Source organism: Schistocerca serialis, chromosome 2 (assembly GCF_023864345.2).
Source record: "Schistocerca serialis cubense isolate TAMUIC-IGC-003099 chromosome 2, iqSchSeri2.2, whole genome shotgun sequence".
NCBI lineage: Eukaryota > Metazoa > Arthropoda > Insecta > Orthoptera > Acrididae > Schistocerca > Schistocerca serialis.
Genome location: NC_064639.1, coordinates 52,845,047 through 52,863,044, shown reverse-complemented (window position 1 = coordinate 52,863,044; position 17,998 = coordinate 52,845,047). Strand labels below are relative to the sequence as shown.

At 37.8% G+C, this 17,998-nt stretch overlaps 1 protein-coding gene across 1 annotated transcript in view; it reads right to left on the bottom strand.

The window, feature by feature from the left end:
• Positions 1-6,545: 6,545 nt before the first annotated feature.
• The window catches only part of LOC126455722 (dynein axonemal heavy chain 3), a 1,249,696-nt gene continuing 1,238,243 nt past the window's right edge, over positions 6,546-17,998 (bottom strand). Inside the window, exons 70-71 of the mRNA XM_050091491.1 lie at positions 16,538-16,651; positions 6,546-6,728 (exon numbers count right to left, since the gene is read on the bottom strand). Coding sequence (XP_049947448.1) covers positions 6,546-6,728; positions 16,538-16,651 — 297 coding nt within the window. The remainder of the gene's footprint in view (positions 6,729-16,537; positions 16,652-17,998) is intronic.

Here is a 17,998-nt window from a genome sequence, read left to right as displayed (position 1 = left end):
CTCATTCTCTATAAATGTTTTGATGTTCTCTTTACAGATGTTCTCGTATGCTACGGAGTTCGTCACACACTGTTGCACGTCGTAATGTAAGATCCGCTGGAGTCGACTTATCTGGCGGTGGAGGAGGAGGGTCTGTGGTGGATGGCAGACTGTCAATGCAGACAATGGCTATAGGGTGTAGTCCATCGCCTCGTTGTAACAGAGCCCTGCTGAGATCCGGGACAAGGTGGTAATGACGGAGGAAGTCCACTCCGAGCACAAGTTCCACCGTTTCGGTCACAAAGAAAATCCGCGGACACGGTATGCAGTCGTCTAGCCAGAGCACCGCGAAGGTTGTCCCCGTTAACTGTATTACTGAATCGTTTGCTGCTCAGAGTCGTACGGCTGAGGGTTCGTAATCTCCTGTGGTGAGATGTGGGAGTAGCGTGCTGACGCCTGTACCTGTATCGAGCAGCAGGTACTGGTGTAGCCAGCGGTCATAAACAAACAGTTGTGTGCCATCTAAAAGTGTGTGTGTGGCACGTTATGTGCTTTGGTACCTCCAGTAGAAGGGCAGCTTGTTGTAGGGAGGTGGGCTGGTGTGCCTAGGCCAGTCCACAAGGGCAGCAGTGGTGTGGGTCAGTGCCGAATTGCATGTGAAACTGGCAGTAGCTGCTTATCGATTTGGTTTGGCTGGGCCGTGTTGTGGTGGCCCGGGCATCGGCCGTCTCCCTCGTCCGTTTATTCCCTGCCGGAGTCAGGTCCGTGTGCCGTGATTGTTGCGGTGTCGCAGTGGCTGCAGCCTGCGAGGCAACAGAGGTCTGGTTGCAGGGGGAGGAGGGTGTCGCTCGGGATCTGTGCGCAGTGTTTTGCACTGTGTCTGCCACTGCTGCCGTCCTAGTCTGTCGGGCACTGTATGCGTCAGTGGCACTGATCGGTGTCCAGTGGCGTGCGAGTGCCGGCACCCCGTCAGCCAGTTGTAGGCACATTTCCGGTGGTGTGTCCGCGTGTACTAGAAGTGCCGTCTGTATTTTCCCTGGGAGCTCGAGTGACCGTAATGACCGTAGGACCTGGACTGGTAATAGGTTGTTGTCAATTTTAAGGTGCAGTTTGCACCGTAATGCTGACAGCGTGTCATCATCCTGCGTAGTCTTGTTTATGATGAGGTGCAGTTGTTGCTGTGGTATGTGTGATAATTGTTGCAATATTAGTGACTTTCTTCATCTCCTGCTTGTGCGCAGTTGCAGCATTTAGCAGTAGGTCGCTGATGAGATCTGCTTGTTTGCCGAGACGGTTGAGAAGTATTAACAGCTCACTCCGCTCACCTCGATCCCTGCCGTCCTTGTCGTACACCCGCGCAAAGCAAACCGCACTTCTGGTGAGTCTGTGTGAATGGGCTGCAGGTGGAGTTTCATAGATGATGCGTAATTCCCGTAGTGGTCACTTTGTGTCAGTCCCACTGAGTTGTTGCCGTGCAGCATTTGCGTGGCATTGCTCAGACTGGCAGACACGATCTGATGAGATGTGGCCGCTGTTTGTCGTACTTGTCAGCTTCATGAGATTCCAGAATACTAAGATCGTAATTTTTCAAATACTTTGCTTTTTGAAAGAAAACATTTGCAATATTCACAAAGAAGCTCAAATAAGCCTGAAAAATTGTGGCTATTTCTGTATTTTTATTGCAAAAATATTGTTTCAAGACATTAGGATGGTCTGAATCATCTACACTTTTAAAATAGCTTTTTATAGGCTTGCAATTTTTGAAAGCCTTTCTACAGTGGGTGTGAGAGGTAACATCTAGTACTGAGAAAACCATCTAGTATTTACATGTCAGAGGATTTCTGCCATTCAACATCAACAAATTCAAAAAATGATTTTAATGTTTCGCTTCATTTGGCAGAACAGAAAGTGACTATATACTTTCAGTACTAACACTTCAACATCTACATATTGTAACCGAGTGCAAGCACATTTCATGGCATTATGGAGAATATGGTTAAAACAACTGGCTTTGAGGATTTTATCATTCTCATTACTTAATAGTTTCCTGACTGAATGGTGCTTGCCATAATTTATTGACACCATCAGCATAGTATCATGATCTATTACTGCCATTCAAATTATTTGACTTCAGTGACTATTTGTAACAACCGATGGACATCCTTTGTAGCTTCATCTGCCTGTTCTATGAAATCCGGCAATTTATTTTGAATTCCACTAAAGGGATCAAAATATTGCATTACAAATGGAAAACTTTTCTTGTTTAGGTGACTGGAGGCATCTGTTGCTCAAGACAAGAACATGCTACATTTTAAGGGTCATTTAAAATTTCCAAAAAATCGTTCTCACTTCTTGGAGGCAATATGTTCATTACGATCAGTTCAGCTTTAGTTCATTTGCAAGATATTTTATTTGACATATTAGATTCACTGAACATGATCTTCATAAGTCTGATCGCACAGTACAAGATCCTCTAGTTTAGATTGTGTTGTACTGTGTAACAGACTAATGAAAGTTCACCAGCAATGGTTTTTCATGTCATTGTTTGTTAGGCCTTTGCTCAATGAGGAGAGCTGAAGTTATTTTGGATGAAGTAGTGAGATCATTGGCTTTGCTTTGGTGATGTACAACCAAATACAAGAAGTTAACTCAGAAAATTGCCAACAACTAATTACTAGGTGCTGAATAGTAAGATATATATATATATTGGAATATATAGTAATAATTTATCACCTGAAGTATTCATATTCTGTACAAAATCATTCTTGCTGCCATGTGTGATGCTAAACTCATGTTTGCAGTCTGAGCAGTTTGCTTTAGAAGCAATATAAAGCTTCCCACTTTGTAAAATATGTACAGATACACTTCGTTTTCTTTTTTTGGTAACATTTTAGCTTCATCCTCACCGCCCATCATAAAATCTTGAACAAGGATTCACAGGAAGCACTGGCACTGAAATGAAGTCATGTCTAACCGCCAAGCATCAGTTGATCATTTCTAAGATAACTGATAGACATAATGTCAATATAGAATCAGTTGTCCAACATTTCAATGAATTCTGACCATGCACACAATGTTCAAATACTCAAAAAATATTTGTACTAATGTAAAAGAAATAAAGTTAAAAACTGGAGAGAAATGCCAAATGAGCCTGAAAATATGAGAGTCAGAAGATTACAACAAAATATGCAAATACGTGAGATCCCGGGAGATATGGAAGAGTCAGCCACCCTGCACTGTGCAGTGCTACGTATTTAACTGCTGACTTTGTTTCTGATTGCAGAGGGGCAAGGGCTATAAGACTGGTTCTACAAAATCACAAAACACTGTTTCCATACTTTTTCTATACTTATTCATGTAAGTTATCAACTGACAACAACTGATAACTAACAAAGCTTTTCTAACAACATGTTCATACATGATGCTTTAATGCTTCACCAAAACCATAAGTTCCTACTTGACTCCAGGCCCCTTCCTTCTCTGGAGTCCACCGCACTGCCACAGCACAACTTCAAAGTGCAAGGGACCCCTCACTGATGAGTCCAAACAAAGCGCCTGTCACAGCTTTCTACACTGTGTCCACATTTTTCTTTCTCATATCTATACATAAATTTCAACAACCCTGGGCACAGTAGATGCTCTTTACTCTACTACTAATTAAAGTCACATTTTTCACAAGCACATCTTTCATCAGTCTGGAAAATGGAAAAAGGAAAACAAGACATGTTGCTGTTCTTTATAGCAACATGTATCACTACATATTGTAATGGAGATACCATTATGTTACCCAAATCATGTGCACTAATAACAAAACATAATCATATAAGAACCCTTGCACAAAGTTACGAGAAAGTTTAACTTGCTTGAAAGTACTTCACCCGTCTTACTCTCATCACAGACATGTCCATTGTCCAAATGTGTTGGCATAAGTGACAAGAAAACTCCATGATGAACAGAAGGAAGTAATCTAAGAGGGACAGAATGTCAACAGCTTTCTTCTTTTCAATGCGTACAGGTGCATCATATTTTAATCAGAGAGGAAGGCCTGGATTTTGCCTCCCATATTTCCTGAAACTTACTTTACGCCACATGTCATGACATACTGTAATGTCTCACTGGTGAGTGAAGATGATGAGTATTCGAAAGTCATCTTCCACAGCAAGGTACATTCTGAAAACCAGTCACCAATTTCCCAGAGTTTTTTGAATGTTTGCTCACACTGCTTTCACCTACTTTCTCAAAACATTTAAGAGTACAGTAGCAGTTAGGTCTTACCTTTTTATCTGTAGTTTTTCCAGAATGAAATACATATTCTTTGCCTAAATTACACCTCTTCTGCTTAAATTTCTGCTGTGAGGTGCACCTCATCATTTTCTGAGGAGACCTATCTGTCTGTTCTCCTGCCCCTTCATGACACATATCTGAGATGGTGACAGACTGCTCAATATTAAGGCCAATTCAAAAGCTGTCGCAGATTACCCGAATTATTAGAATTATTATTACTGCTTGTAGTGGTTAATAAAAAAAAAAAAGAAAAAGAAAAGAAAAGGTTGAAAATGTGGGAAGAAATCGTGAATAAAAAGGGGTTTTTAAAATGGTTAATGACCATGAAAAAGGGAAAGAACGAAATGCAAGTCGGACTTTGTGATTCGGAAAAGCTATTGTTGGGGTGGTCCTTGTGGGATTTCTGAGCAAAAGTCAAACCAATTTCCACTACAAAAATTATTTGAAAGAGAACAAAGAATAACAAAATGTGATTAACAGGGGGAAATGGCGTAGATAAGAGTTCATTCTTTACCATGTTAACATGTCTTCTCTCGTGCGGTGCCAGGTCTTGTTCTCCAAAAATTTCCTGTTTCATTCCTGCGTGAAAAGTCATAGCTGCTCTGAAATTTTGCAATCGTCCAGGAATCACTAATTTACACAAATCAAAACCATCTTGGTATTGAATGCAATTTATTTTACGTTGCTACTTCCAGCCTCCGAATTTCATACCAAATTCCACAATACGTCTACACATCAATGAGTTTTTTCGTCTTAATCCGACCACGACTAGCTAATAAGTAAGTTAAGCTTCCGCTCTCAAAGACAAAAGCGGGTAGAAAAACAAAAAAAGTTACAATTTTAGAACATTCATTTTCTTATATATTTACTCTGCCGTCGAGCGCTCATACAGATTGTTCCATAAAAACACGGGAGAACTGCTGGATATCAGTAACTTCCTGCCACGATATTTCGGCGCAGAGTCTTCTGGCCATCTTCAGGTGAATGCCACTGTAGTAGCCGAAATATCGTGGCAGGAAGTTACTGATATCCAGCAGTTCTCCCGTGTTTTTATGGAACAATCAGTATGCCGGGAAAGCTTTAAACATCGCTCATACAGATAATTTATATCTGAGGGAATGAGTGTAGCGTGGTGAAATTCAAAGTTCTGCTACATGTTGCTGATGTCATTGTAATTTGTACAAACATAAATGAAGCTATATGTGTATACACACAGTAATGCCTTGAAGAGCAGCCATTCAGTAATAACCTCATATTTCATTCATTTCCAGAACACAATAGTATGTACATACACTTATCATTGTATTTCCAAAACATATTAAGTGCAACAGACCTGCAAATTTACATACTTCTGAGTCATCTGAGTCACTGGTAATGTAATCAGTATCCTGGTGAGAGATATCAGGATCACTAAGAACATTTTCCTTTTCTTGTAACTTGTCAATTGTGGTTATAACCTCAGAAAATGTACACAAGTCTCTCTTAGCACCAGCCATTGTTATCAATCATTTGCCATTATGTTCCTATGGCAGGTAGCACTGCCCTGAGGTCTGTTGAGTGTATTACTTTCTGCTTCTCATAGGTAGCTCCAGTTAACCTATAATTCAAAACACGTGGCAGTGGTGATAGCTTTTGTGTTCCCTGAGCTGCTCAATTACCTCACAATAAGGTTGTGGTGAAGTAACTCACAACTGCCATCTATAGGATACAAATGGGATTTCAAAGTCTCTTGGAAGCACAGTACTTCTTGACTGTCCCAATTGATATGGTAATTTAAATTTTAGCTCATTATTCGCTTCTTTAATATGGAATAAATGTAGCCCATTAATCCATATACTTTCAAGACACAAGACTTCAGATCGGATGCAAAGAGTCAACCAACTATTGAATATATGTGTGACTGAGTTTGCCACAAGGCAGAGTGTATTTTAAAAACATGATCTGCCGCCTTTTCAAAAGGACTTTGCATTATTTATTACACAATAGGCCACTGCTAAATGGGAAGTTCAGTGAACTCTTTTTCACAAAAATCTACAACCTTTGTGTATTCTGGGCAGCTGTTATGCTTACTGATGCTGGATTTTTGAATTATAAAGGAAAATATTAGTCATAAATCTCACAGAAAATATCCAGTATTTGTGCAACAGGTAATTTCAAATCTTATGTCATTAGATGCAGATACTGCTGAATTAAAAATGTTTCACACTCCTACAATCATATATATTTCAGTTGAAAATTACATACTGTGTAAGAAATATGATAGTAAAACTGATACATAAGAATCAGTCATCCAGCTGACAGAGACAAGCAACTCCACGATTAATCCAGTGCTGTGGTGGCTTGTCACTGGGGAATTCCATGAACATAACGAAGTTTGTAGAGTGACCAGTTGTTGATAATACACCTCGTCTTGCACTAGTCTTGTATATAGGGCAGGTATATGTTGGTTTAGGAATAAAATTGGCCTGAAAAACACATATATTTACATTATATACTAAATGCTAAGCATGTATTAATGATTTAACAAAGTAGGAAAAGACAGATTGTTAAATACCGTAAAAGAACAAACAGCCAAAGAACTGAGAGCATCTGGTAATACTATCTATAATACCTTTAGGTTTCGAGTTTTTTAAAGATATGAACAAGCTTACCTTTCTATTTTTTATGATTGTTATGATTAAGAAAGTTGTCTATGCTACAGTATTTTGTTCTACTGCTACTGTGACAGTAGTCATTTAGCAAACATGCCTTTCAAGAACATTTACCCTAAAAGACATTAGTGATGATTTTGGTAACACAGGGATTGGATAGACAGTGCTTTGGTTAAACTGAATGCTTCATGAATTTAGTGACGTATGTAACCTTTCCCCAGGAAAGATTTAGATGTAGACCCCATCCAGACCCAGTGCCATCAAGAATGTAACTATGGATGTAAGTACACAATATCAAAGTGACAAAGAAATGCACAAGCCAAGTGAGCAAGCTGATGGGCTTCTACAGAAGAATCCAGACATACCCTTTTGTGAGGATGGCTCATTATTAAATATAAGGTCTTTAAAAAATAAAATTGATGATCTTAGTAGTAACTATATAATGCATTGTAATATAAATGGTTTAAGTGCTGAATACTCATGTGACAGAAGCTCTAAGTTAGATGAGCTACAAGTTTCTTTATCTGAATTTCTAAATGTTAAAGTAATTTGTTTAAATGAACACTGGCTTAGTAGTGATACCATAAAATCTTAAATAAAAATGAAAACTTCAAGGTAGCTACCAACTTTTGTAGGATAAATAAGTCACGAGGAGGTTCATGCATACTCATTCATTCTGATTTAGATTACCATGTAAGATGTGACTTCAATTGTTTTGATGAAGAATCTATTTTTGAGGGTTGCTGTGTTGAGTTAAATGACTTAAATGTTGTTATAATATCAATTTATAGAATCTCAGGGAAGGTGACAACCGAGCATTTCCTACATAAATTTTAGAGTTTGTTAGAATACCTCAGTAAAGAAAAGAGGAAAAAATTGTGGTTGATGCTGATTTCAACATCAATGTGTTGAATGAAACATGTGAAGTATCAAAATTTACAGACTTCATAAAAAATATGGCTTCAAATTAAATTTTTCTGAATCTACAAGAGAAAATGCTCAGTCAGCTACACGTGTTGACAATATTTTAACAAATTACGTATTTGAAGATGGATATAAATTTTGTCTAGATCTAGGAATTTCTGATCATTCAGCATTATTCATTGAGCTACCCAGAGCAGGTAGAGAAGTCCCATGTAATAAAGCTTATGTAAAAAGGATCTTCAACCAAGAAACTTTGACTCTATTCCATGATAAGCTCAAGCAGACAGAATGGCACATCGATAAAAATATTTCATGCACAGCAAATTTTGAAGCATTTCTAACGGATTTTCTAAGTGTTTTCAATGAAATGTTTCCACAAAAAACTTATTTTAATAAAATGACAAAATTAAAATGGATCACTAAAGGTATAAAAATCTCCAGTGCTAAGAAAAGGCAGCTACATAAGGAACTAAGACATAATAAAAAAAAATTGAATTTATTGAATATGTTAAATGATACAAAAGTACATTTAAGAAAGTTGTCAAAGCAGCAAAGCAAATGACAAATAATAATTTAATCTTAAAACATGAGAATAAATCAAAGGCAGTGTGCTCAGTTGTAAAACACGAATTAGGTATCAAAGCCTCTAGACATGGAATTAGTACAATTAAGCTTGAAGATGAGATCATTGTAAATCCAGCTCAAATTTCAGAATGCTTCAATGAGTTCTTCATTAACCAGAGGTTAATGTTTCAGATTATGAGAACAATGTATGTCCCTTTGGACTAAATCATAATTCTGAATGCTGCACAAAATTCAAAACAGTTTCAACAATAGATGTAGAAAAAATTATATTAAAACTAAAAAACAAAAATTCTGCAGGTTGGGATGGAATACCAGCAAAAGACCTTAAATTTGTGTGTAAAATAATAGGATACCCGCTATCTAAAATAACAAACCAATCCTTTGAACAAGTAAGCTTCCCAGAGGTGCTGAAGTATGCAGAAGTAAAACCGTTGCTCAAAAAAGGGTCAAGAGAGGATATGGGGAATTATCGTCCCATCTCCCTCCTTCCAAAAATATGATATTATTACGGAAAACCAATTTGGTTTCCAGCGTGGCAAAAGTACTACTGATGCAATTAACAAGTTTATCGACAAGATCAGCACATCATTAGACAACCATAATAAAGTTGCAGGAATATTTTGTGATCTCACAAAAGCCTTTGACTCTGTAAATCATGCACTACTCATCTATAAGCTTGACAAGTATGGGATCAAGGGTAATGTTCTAAATTGGCTTACTTCATACTTATCAAATAGGGAACAAAGAGTGATTGTCTCATCAAATGCAGCAAATTACTATTCAAAATGGAAAACAGTAGCCCAAGATGTCCCTCAAGGCTCGATACTAGGACCTATTTTGTTTTTGTTCTATGTTAATGATTTACCGAACAATATAAATGCTCCATTGATTTTATTTGCAGATGACACATCTGTATTAATTGAAAACCAGGAGCCAGAAAACATCCCTCTCTACATAATAAACAGAATGAACAAACTAGAAACATGGTTCCAACTGAATGGATTAAGATTGAACATCCCCAAAACCCACATGGTCCAATTCAGAACAAAACAGTAAAAGCCCCAAGAAATAAAAATAACTCATAAAAATCAGGATATAGAAGAAGTGGATTCTGTGAAGTTTTTAGGGTTAAATCTAGATAAAAATTTAAATTGGAATAAACATGTTGACTACCTGTTAAACAAATTATGTAGCTTTGCATTTGCTATGCAAATATTAGCTGGTGCAACAGACATGAATACAACGAAAATTGCATACCACAGCTACTTTCAATCAGTTGTAAGGTACGGTATTATTTTTTGGGGAAATTCAAGCAATATACTGCGCATACTAAAGATACAGAAAAGAATAATAAGGAACATGTGTACTGCCCATCCACGGACATCATGTCGCCCACTATTTGAAAAACAACAGTTATTAACAGTTCCCTCCTTATACATCTATGATATTATCATCTTTCTACATAGCAATTTAGAGTTATTCGAGAAAAACTGTTTCAATCACGCTTATAACATGAGAAACTAAGACAATTTTATGCTTCCCACTCATCGCTTAAACCTATATGCGCAGTCTCCTCATTATATGGCAATGAAAATTCATAACAAGCTAAAAGGAAATAATATTCTGAGTATGAACCTAGAGACACTGAAAACGAAGCTATATGATATACTTGTCAAATGCTGCTACTACTCTGTTGAGGAGTTCATGAAGGATGAACTGAACATTTGAGCAGGAGAAATTTACATATAATCTTGCGTGTAAATGTAGCTGTCCTACACAAAAGGGAGGAAAGAAAAATAAAAGTTTATATTAATGTTAAAATTCTTTGTACCAATTAGGCTTAAGTTGTGTTATCCATTTTTTGACATGTCTCCTGTACACTAATCATATGATTAGAAATTGTATGTTATGAGACGAATAAAACACTATTCACTATTCACTATTCACATGTCATGTTTAGTGCAATCAAATGCTGGTAATTCATTCATCATACACATGTATGATCATCTCAGTTTATTGGTGATGCTTGGGGTCTGCATTAAATGTTTGGCAGAATTATTCGTCCAGTGAGTGACACGATTTCCAACATAGTGCGAGAAGCATTCTCTGTAGGGCAACAAAATTTAAAAACAAAAAATAATCACAACATTATCTTCTTTACAAAGATATTTCCCCCAAGGTCTCGATCCACAGGTGACTTGCTGATTCCTTAAAAATATTACTTACTTGGCATTCACCACCAAGGGAGTTCTATTTGACACCCCAAGGGAGTTCTATTTGACATTCGCCTTTCAAGATCACTCCGAAGCAGGATGACTTTTTAAATCTTGGACCCTTGGACCAGTATTAGCTTCATCTTGTACTTTCTTCCTTACCTTGCCAGATAGTTCTTGAACTAAATGGGTATCTATAATAAATCTAGAAGGCTGCCAGATTTGACCACAGTCTGGCCATCTAGTCCGCTGTCTACTCCTAACCTTGTTACTGCTAACTCCCCCCCCCTCCCACCTGCCCCCCCCCCCCCCCCCCCGCCTACCCCCAAGAACTATGGTCCTAGCCAATGTGTGGCAGCTTGCTTACCTCAATCATACGGGTAGCCTTATCCTAGGTGTTACTGCAGTGGAGGGATATCTATGGAGAGGCCATACAAACAAGATATTCCTGAACAGGAGCACCAACTTTTTTGGCATTTGCAGTGACAACAGTATGGATGACTGACTGATCTGGCTTTGTAACATTAACTGGAACTGTTACCATCCAAAAGCAAGAGGAAACTACAAATGTTATTTCTTTTTCCTGAGAGTACGTGTGGTATAATGGTAATGACATCATCTTGGGTAAAATATTCTGGAGGTAAAATAGTCCTCCATTGAGATCAGTGGGTAGGGACTACTCCGGAAGATGTGATCATAAGGAAAAAACAAAACTGGCTTTCTAAAAGATGAAGCATGAAGTGTTAAAATTCCAAACTGGCAGCTGCTGACAGGCATTACTATTATAGTACCATCAAACTAATCCTACAGGAAAATTAAAGGGACCTTTGGAGAAAAGAAAGCCTTTTGTATGAATATCAAAAGCTCAGATGGAAACCCAGTTCTAAGCAAAGAAGGGAAAGCAGAAAGGTGGAAGGAGTATATAGAGGGTCTATACAAGGGCGATGTACTTGAGGACAATATTATGGAAATGGAAGAGGATGTAGATGAAGATGAAATGGGAGATATGATACTGCGTGAAGACTTTGACAAAGCACTGAAAGACCTAAGCCAAAACGAGGCCCCAGGAGTAGACAAAATTCCATTAGAACTACTGACAGTCTTGGGAGACCCAGTCCTGACAAAACTCTACCATCTGATGAGCAAGATGTATGAGACAGGCGAAATACCCACAGACTTCAAGAAGAATATAATAATTCCAATCCCAAAGAAAGCAGGTGTTGACAGATATGAAAATTACCAAACTATCAGTTTGTAATAAGTCACAGCTGCAAAATACCAACACGAATTCTTTACAGACGAATGGAAAAACTGGTAGAAGCCGACCTCGGCAAAGATCAGTTTGGATTCCGCAGAAATGTTGGAACACGTGAGGCAATACTGACCCTATGACTTATCTCAGAAAATAGACTAAGGAAAGGCAAACCTACATTTCTAGCATTTGTGGACTTAGAGAAAGCTTTTGACAATGTTGACTGGAATACTCTCTTTCAAATTCTAAAGGTGGCCGGGGTAAAATACAGGGAGCGAAAGGCTATTTACAATTTGTACAGAAACCAGATGGCAGTTATAAGAGTCGAGGGGCATGAAAGGGAAGCAGCGGTTGGGAAGGTAGTGAGGCAGGGTTGAAGCCTCTCCCCGATGCTGTTCAATCTGTATATTGAGCAAGCAGTAAAGGAAACAAAAGAAAAATTCGGAGTAGGTATTATGGTCCATGGAGAAGAAATAAAAACTTTGAGGTTAGCCGATGACATTGTAATTCTGTCAGAGTCAGCAAAGGACTTGGAAGAGCAGTTGAACGGAATGGACAGTGTCTTGAAAGGAGGATATAAGATGAACATCAACAAAAGCAAAACGAGGATAATGAAATGTAGTCGAATTAAGTTGGGTGACGCTGAGGGAATTAGATTAGGAAAAGAGACACTTAAAGTAGTAAAGGAGTTTTGCTATTTGAGGAGCAAAATAACTGATGATGGTTGAAGTAGAGAGGATATAAAATGTAGACTGGCAATGGCAAGGAAAGCGTTTCTGAAGAAGAGAAATTTATTAACATCGAGTATAGATTTAAGTGTCAGGAAGTCGTTTCTGAAAGTATTTGTATGGAGTGTAGCCATGTATGGAAGTGAAACATGGACAATAAATAGTTTGGACAAGAAGAGAATAGAAGCTTTCGAAATGTGGTGCTACAGAAGAATGCTGAAGATTAGATGGATAGATCACATAACTAATGAGGAGGTATTGAATAGGATTGGGGAGAAGAGAAGTTTGTGGCACAACTTGACAAGAAGAAGGGACCGGTTGGTAGGACATGTTCTGAGGCAAGAGATCACAAATTTAGCATTGGAGGGCAGCGTGGAGGGTAAAAATCATAGAGGGAGACCAAGAGATGAATACACTAAGCAGATTCAGAAGGATGTAGGTTGCAGTAAGTACTGGGAGATGAAGAAGCTTGCACAGGATAGAGTAGCAGGGAGAGCAGCATCAAACCAGTCTCAGGACTGAAGACAACAACAACATCAAATTAATAGTCATGGTTGCAAAATATTGACAGAAATTAATTACACAACAATGGAGAAACTGGTAAAAGTTGCCCTTGGGGAACTTCAGTTTGGGTTTCTGGAGAAGTGTAGGAACCTATGAGGCAGTACTGAATCTGTGACTAATCCTAGAAAATAGGTTGATAGCATTCGTGGATTTAGAAAAAGCTTTTGACAATGCTGACTGGACTACACTGTTCGAAATTTTGAAGGTAGAAAGGACAAAATACAGAGAGATAGTTTATTGCTGCATAACTATCGTATTCTGCACCCATTTGCACTTGCTTACCAAATTCAAGTCTTAGCCTTCCTCTATAGTTCTTACCCTACCACACATACTTTGGTTATCATTTTGATTGGTTATCATTTTGACAACTCCTTGATGCCTCAAGATGTGTCCTACCAACTTGTGCAGAAGCCACATTGCAGTGATACAATTCAAAGGTGGTGAAAGAGAATCCAGACTTGAAAAGGGAGTGAGACATGGTTGTAGCCTTTCCCTGATGTCATAAAATCTGCACATTGAGCAAGCTGTGAATGAAACCAAAGGGAAATTTGGGTAGAGAATTATTTCTGAAAACAAAGAATATGTTCATATCTAATACCAATTTAAGTGTTAAAACTCTTTTCTGAAAGTATTTGTCTGACGTGTTGCTTTCAAAAGAAAAAAAAAACACATTGCCTATAAAAAGTTCTGACAGGAGAGAAAACAAGCATTTGAAATATGGTGCTACAGAGAGTAGACGTGTAGATCGAATAACTAATGTGGTGCTACTGAATCAAACTGTGCGAAAAAGAAACTTATGGTTCAATCTGACTACAAGAAGGAACAGTTGACAGGATTCATATTTAAGCGTCAAGGAATCGTCAAAATGGTAACCAAAGTATGTGTGTGGGGTAAGAGCTGTAGAGGAATAGAGTAGGCAAGTTCAGATGGATGTAGGATATGGTAGTTATGTATCTATAAAGAAATTTGCACAGAATAACCTAGTGTGGAGAGTTGCATCACATCAGCTTTCAGACTGAAAACCACAAAAACAACTGTTGCCAATTGCAACTCTCAACTTTTTGAAATCTGTGAAGACAGTCTCACAATGTCAACCATTTCTCACTAGTTTGAGACAGTAGTCACACATGATCACTGTGACAATATTTATTTAACATGGACAGATGGCTAACAGTATTTATTTTATGAAAGACACATGTATATACGGTATACGAACATTGCTTATTTAAATAAGTATCTGTTGCATAAATAATTTTGGTATCAGGTGCTAATGTACACAAATTAGTAACTACATCACAAACTGAGAGTAGTTTTAATCATACTTGCTACACTAGTATGAAGTAATACACATTTCAAATGCAATAGCCAGTTTTTTTTTTTCAACTTTGCTGAGTAAAATAATTAATACTTTTTTATAATCTTAGCTGAAAAGTTCCTCTCCACTTTCTGCACTGTTGGCACTGTGAGCTGATCTGCATCCACTGGTGTGTAAAAGATGATTGAGATTTTCTGGTGATATGACCACTGGCCAGGCAGTCAATTACATGCCATTAATTGTGCTACACATATTGTTTTTATAGTTTCCAAACCGTTTTATTCATATCTTGAGGTTGTTACAATGGACCAAGAAGAACCATTATCACTCCACACAAACAAAGCACAAAGTCTCTTGCTGCCACCTCCAAAGATCTCTGTCAAAAGAGAATCTCCTCTTATTTTTATTAAACACATTGGTACGGTGGCCACTTTGAAATCTCTCTAAAAACTGGGGTAAGTCACTGACCTCTCAGGGTCCATATAAATAGTAATTTGATGAAATATACATGTATAATATTTAACAGATACAATATTTCACATTACTTATGATTATACTTCTCAGTTTGGAATTAGGATAACAAGACTCAACATATACTTTTAATTTAAAGTGGAGGAGAACCTGCTAGCTGTTACATTTCATAGCCAATGGAAAGTTTATAAGTCTTATTTAAAAATTTGAGCTATTACTATTACTACAAAACTTAGTTCTGTTGTCCTTGATAACAATGTCTATTACTACCACCACTGACACTTAATAACTGCAACCACCTGCATGCTAACAATTTCTCAGCTGCAAACTAAAGTTTAATTTCTAAGTAGCTATTACTTCTACAGCATATTTTTAACATTAAAATAATCAAATTTAACGCCATTTCAAAATGTTGATGAATTTTCTTCAAATAATTATATTTACTGATTGATTCATACTTTCTGAGACTTGCATAAGATAAATATTTATAATAATTCATTCAAACAGGCACCCAATATTCAAAACCATAATGACGTTTCTGTAGTAGGTATCATATAAAGTCTTATTTAATACCAGCTTTGTACGTGCTCTAAGACATTTCACAGTTTTTTCTTTTTCTTTTTTAAAAGAGAGAGATAAAGAGAGCGTGAGAGAGAGAGAGAGAGAGAGAGAGAGAGAGAGAGAGAGAGAGAGAGAGAGAGAGAGGGAGAGAGAAAGAGAGAGATGTAAAAAACCAGGTAAAGGAAGAAGCAGGAGCCCTAGCTTTATGGTTTCTATTTGTCTGCTTCATCCACTGCCATGCCAGTAGAATTAGGTAAACAAACTATATTTTGAAATTTCCTGACAGATTTAAACCATGGAGCACAGCATTTCTGTGAAGTATGGAAGATAGGAGAAAAAGTACAAGTGAAAGTGAAGCTATATGTGTGGGCCACAACTTGTGCTTGAATGGATCAGCAGACAGAGCACTTTCCTATGGAAAGCACAGTTGGTTCAAGTCCTGGTCTGGCACTTAGTTTTAATTTGCCAGGAAATTTCAAATCAGTGCACACTCTGCAACTGAGTGAATATTAATTCTATAAAAGGTAGTTTAAACTTTTTTCATCCTTCTTCATGGCCAGGAAAAAGGGAGAGGGAGTTTGGGGTAGGGGAGGGTGACACACACAAGGCCAAAAGAGAAATATCTACCACAACTGCATCATGAGAGCAGCAGTCTAGATCTCACCAAAAGGAATCACAAAGCAAAAGATGGAAAAAAGCTGCTAATTCCTTTCAGAAATAAAATGTTCTGCACAGGACACTTATGTCTTGATTCATGTAGTAACTTAATGCACTTTTATCATGGAAATGTATGGGAATGTAAATAGTACCATTATTTGGTGTGATATTTATGGACTTGCTCTTTCACTAAGTTGTTGCTTTCCAAGTATCACAAGGTACTGCTCTAATAGTTACAACCAAACAATTTCATTAATGTGGATGTGACATGTTTCAAGTATAACATGATTCACTAATTTCAAAGCAAAGAAAAATTCTTAGAAATGTTATAAAATATTATTTAATTGTGTTACCTTAACTCCTGGCTTCAACCAGATTATTGGAACTACATCAAACAGCAATTTTGGATATGATTCATTGAGCACACGAAGTTCCCTATCCCATCTTGCACCTTCAAGGAAGAGCCCCTGAAACAATAATATTTGGTTATCTGTTGTCGCTGTCTGTGTCTTTTCCTCTACTGACTCATGTACAAGTTGTATTCACAACTATTGGGGGAACCGCACTCAGTGAAAAATTGAAAGATGCTGCATTTCATTTTTATTTATGAGTGACCAGGCAACAATGATAAAATGAACATTTAGCAGTGGCACTTTCATAGATGTTTCTCTTATTATCTTTAATTACTCAGGTTAATCTAAGAAGTGTTCCAAACTTCAGCTGTGTGCAGTAGACACCTTGCTTTGAGTCACATAAAGTCCGTTTTCTTTGCAAAACACACATTTCCATGACACCAGCCAGCAGTCATCAGCAAGGAACACTTAAAAACTCTCTGGTAGAAGAATTAGGTCAAACTTGAGAGTGTGTCAACCAATTGCACTGCAGCAGACCATGCAGTACAAGGGATGTCCCCATTGCTGACCCAATCCTAGGAGACTGACAGTCAAAACAACAGGCCAAGGATGAAGCAGAAGAACACAAGACAAAATTAAAAATCTGAATGGGCATGCCAATATTTTTGAACTTTTCCAACAATAACTTGTGCAATATCAAGGGCACAGTGCCAGTCAGCATACCTAGTTCCATGGTAGTTAATGACTCAACAAAATTATTCCAGAACCACAAGTATAGATCATGGGCACATGGCCATTTGAGGCCAAGAATTTAAGGAACTTTCACCCCATGATTATTGGGAAATTATAGCTCAAAACTGCTTTTCATTGGCAATATTGTCAACATCTATAATACTGGCAAGAACAGATTTAAAATAGAACTGAGATCAGCCATCACTAACAATATCTCAGTAAAAGCAAGCTTACAGTCAGGAAAAGCATCTAGATGTGTGTATCCCTGCACACATGTTTCATAGTCCATGTGCCTGTTTCATAGTCTGTGAGCACTCTAAAATGTTGATGAAAGTATAAATCTCAACAAAATTAAATCTGTTGTAGAATCCAATGCAGGGAAGGGGGGGGGGGGGGGGGGGGGAATTGTAGAAGACAACCAAAATCATATTATGGAACTTTATGCATGCTTGCTGATATTCGATTTTCATGATTTACCAACATGTGTCATTGTTCATTGGATGCGATGTTGGATTTCACCAATTCTGTATGAGAATGATGTAGCTTCCTTCACTTCTAACATACTGGGTGGCTATAATTAAACTGATGGTATTCCCAGTGCAGCAGTGTGAGCTGCATACACTGCCGGACATTGAAGGTGTGTTCACCGATTGGTGCACTTACGGAGTATGGTGGGAAAAAAAGTTCCACTTTCGACACCAGGTAAAAAGTTGTAAGCAGTCAGAATGT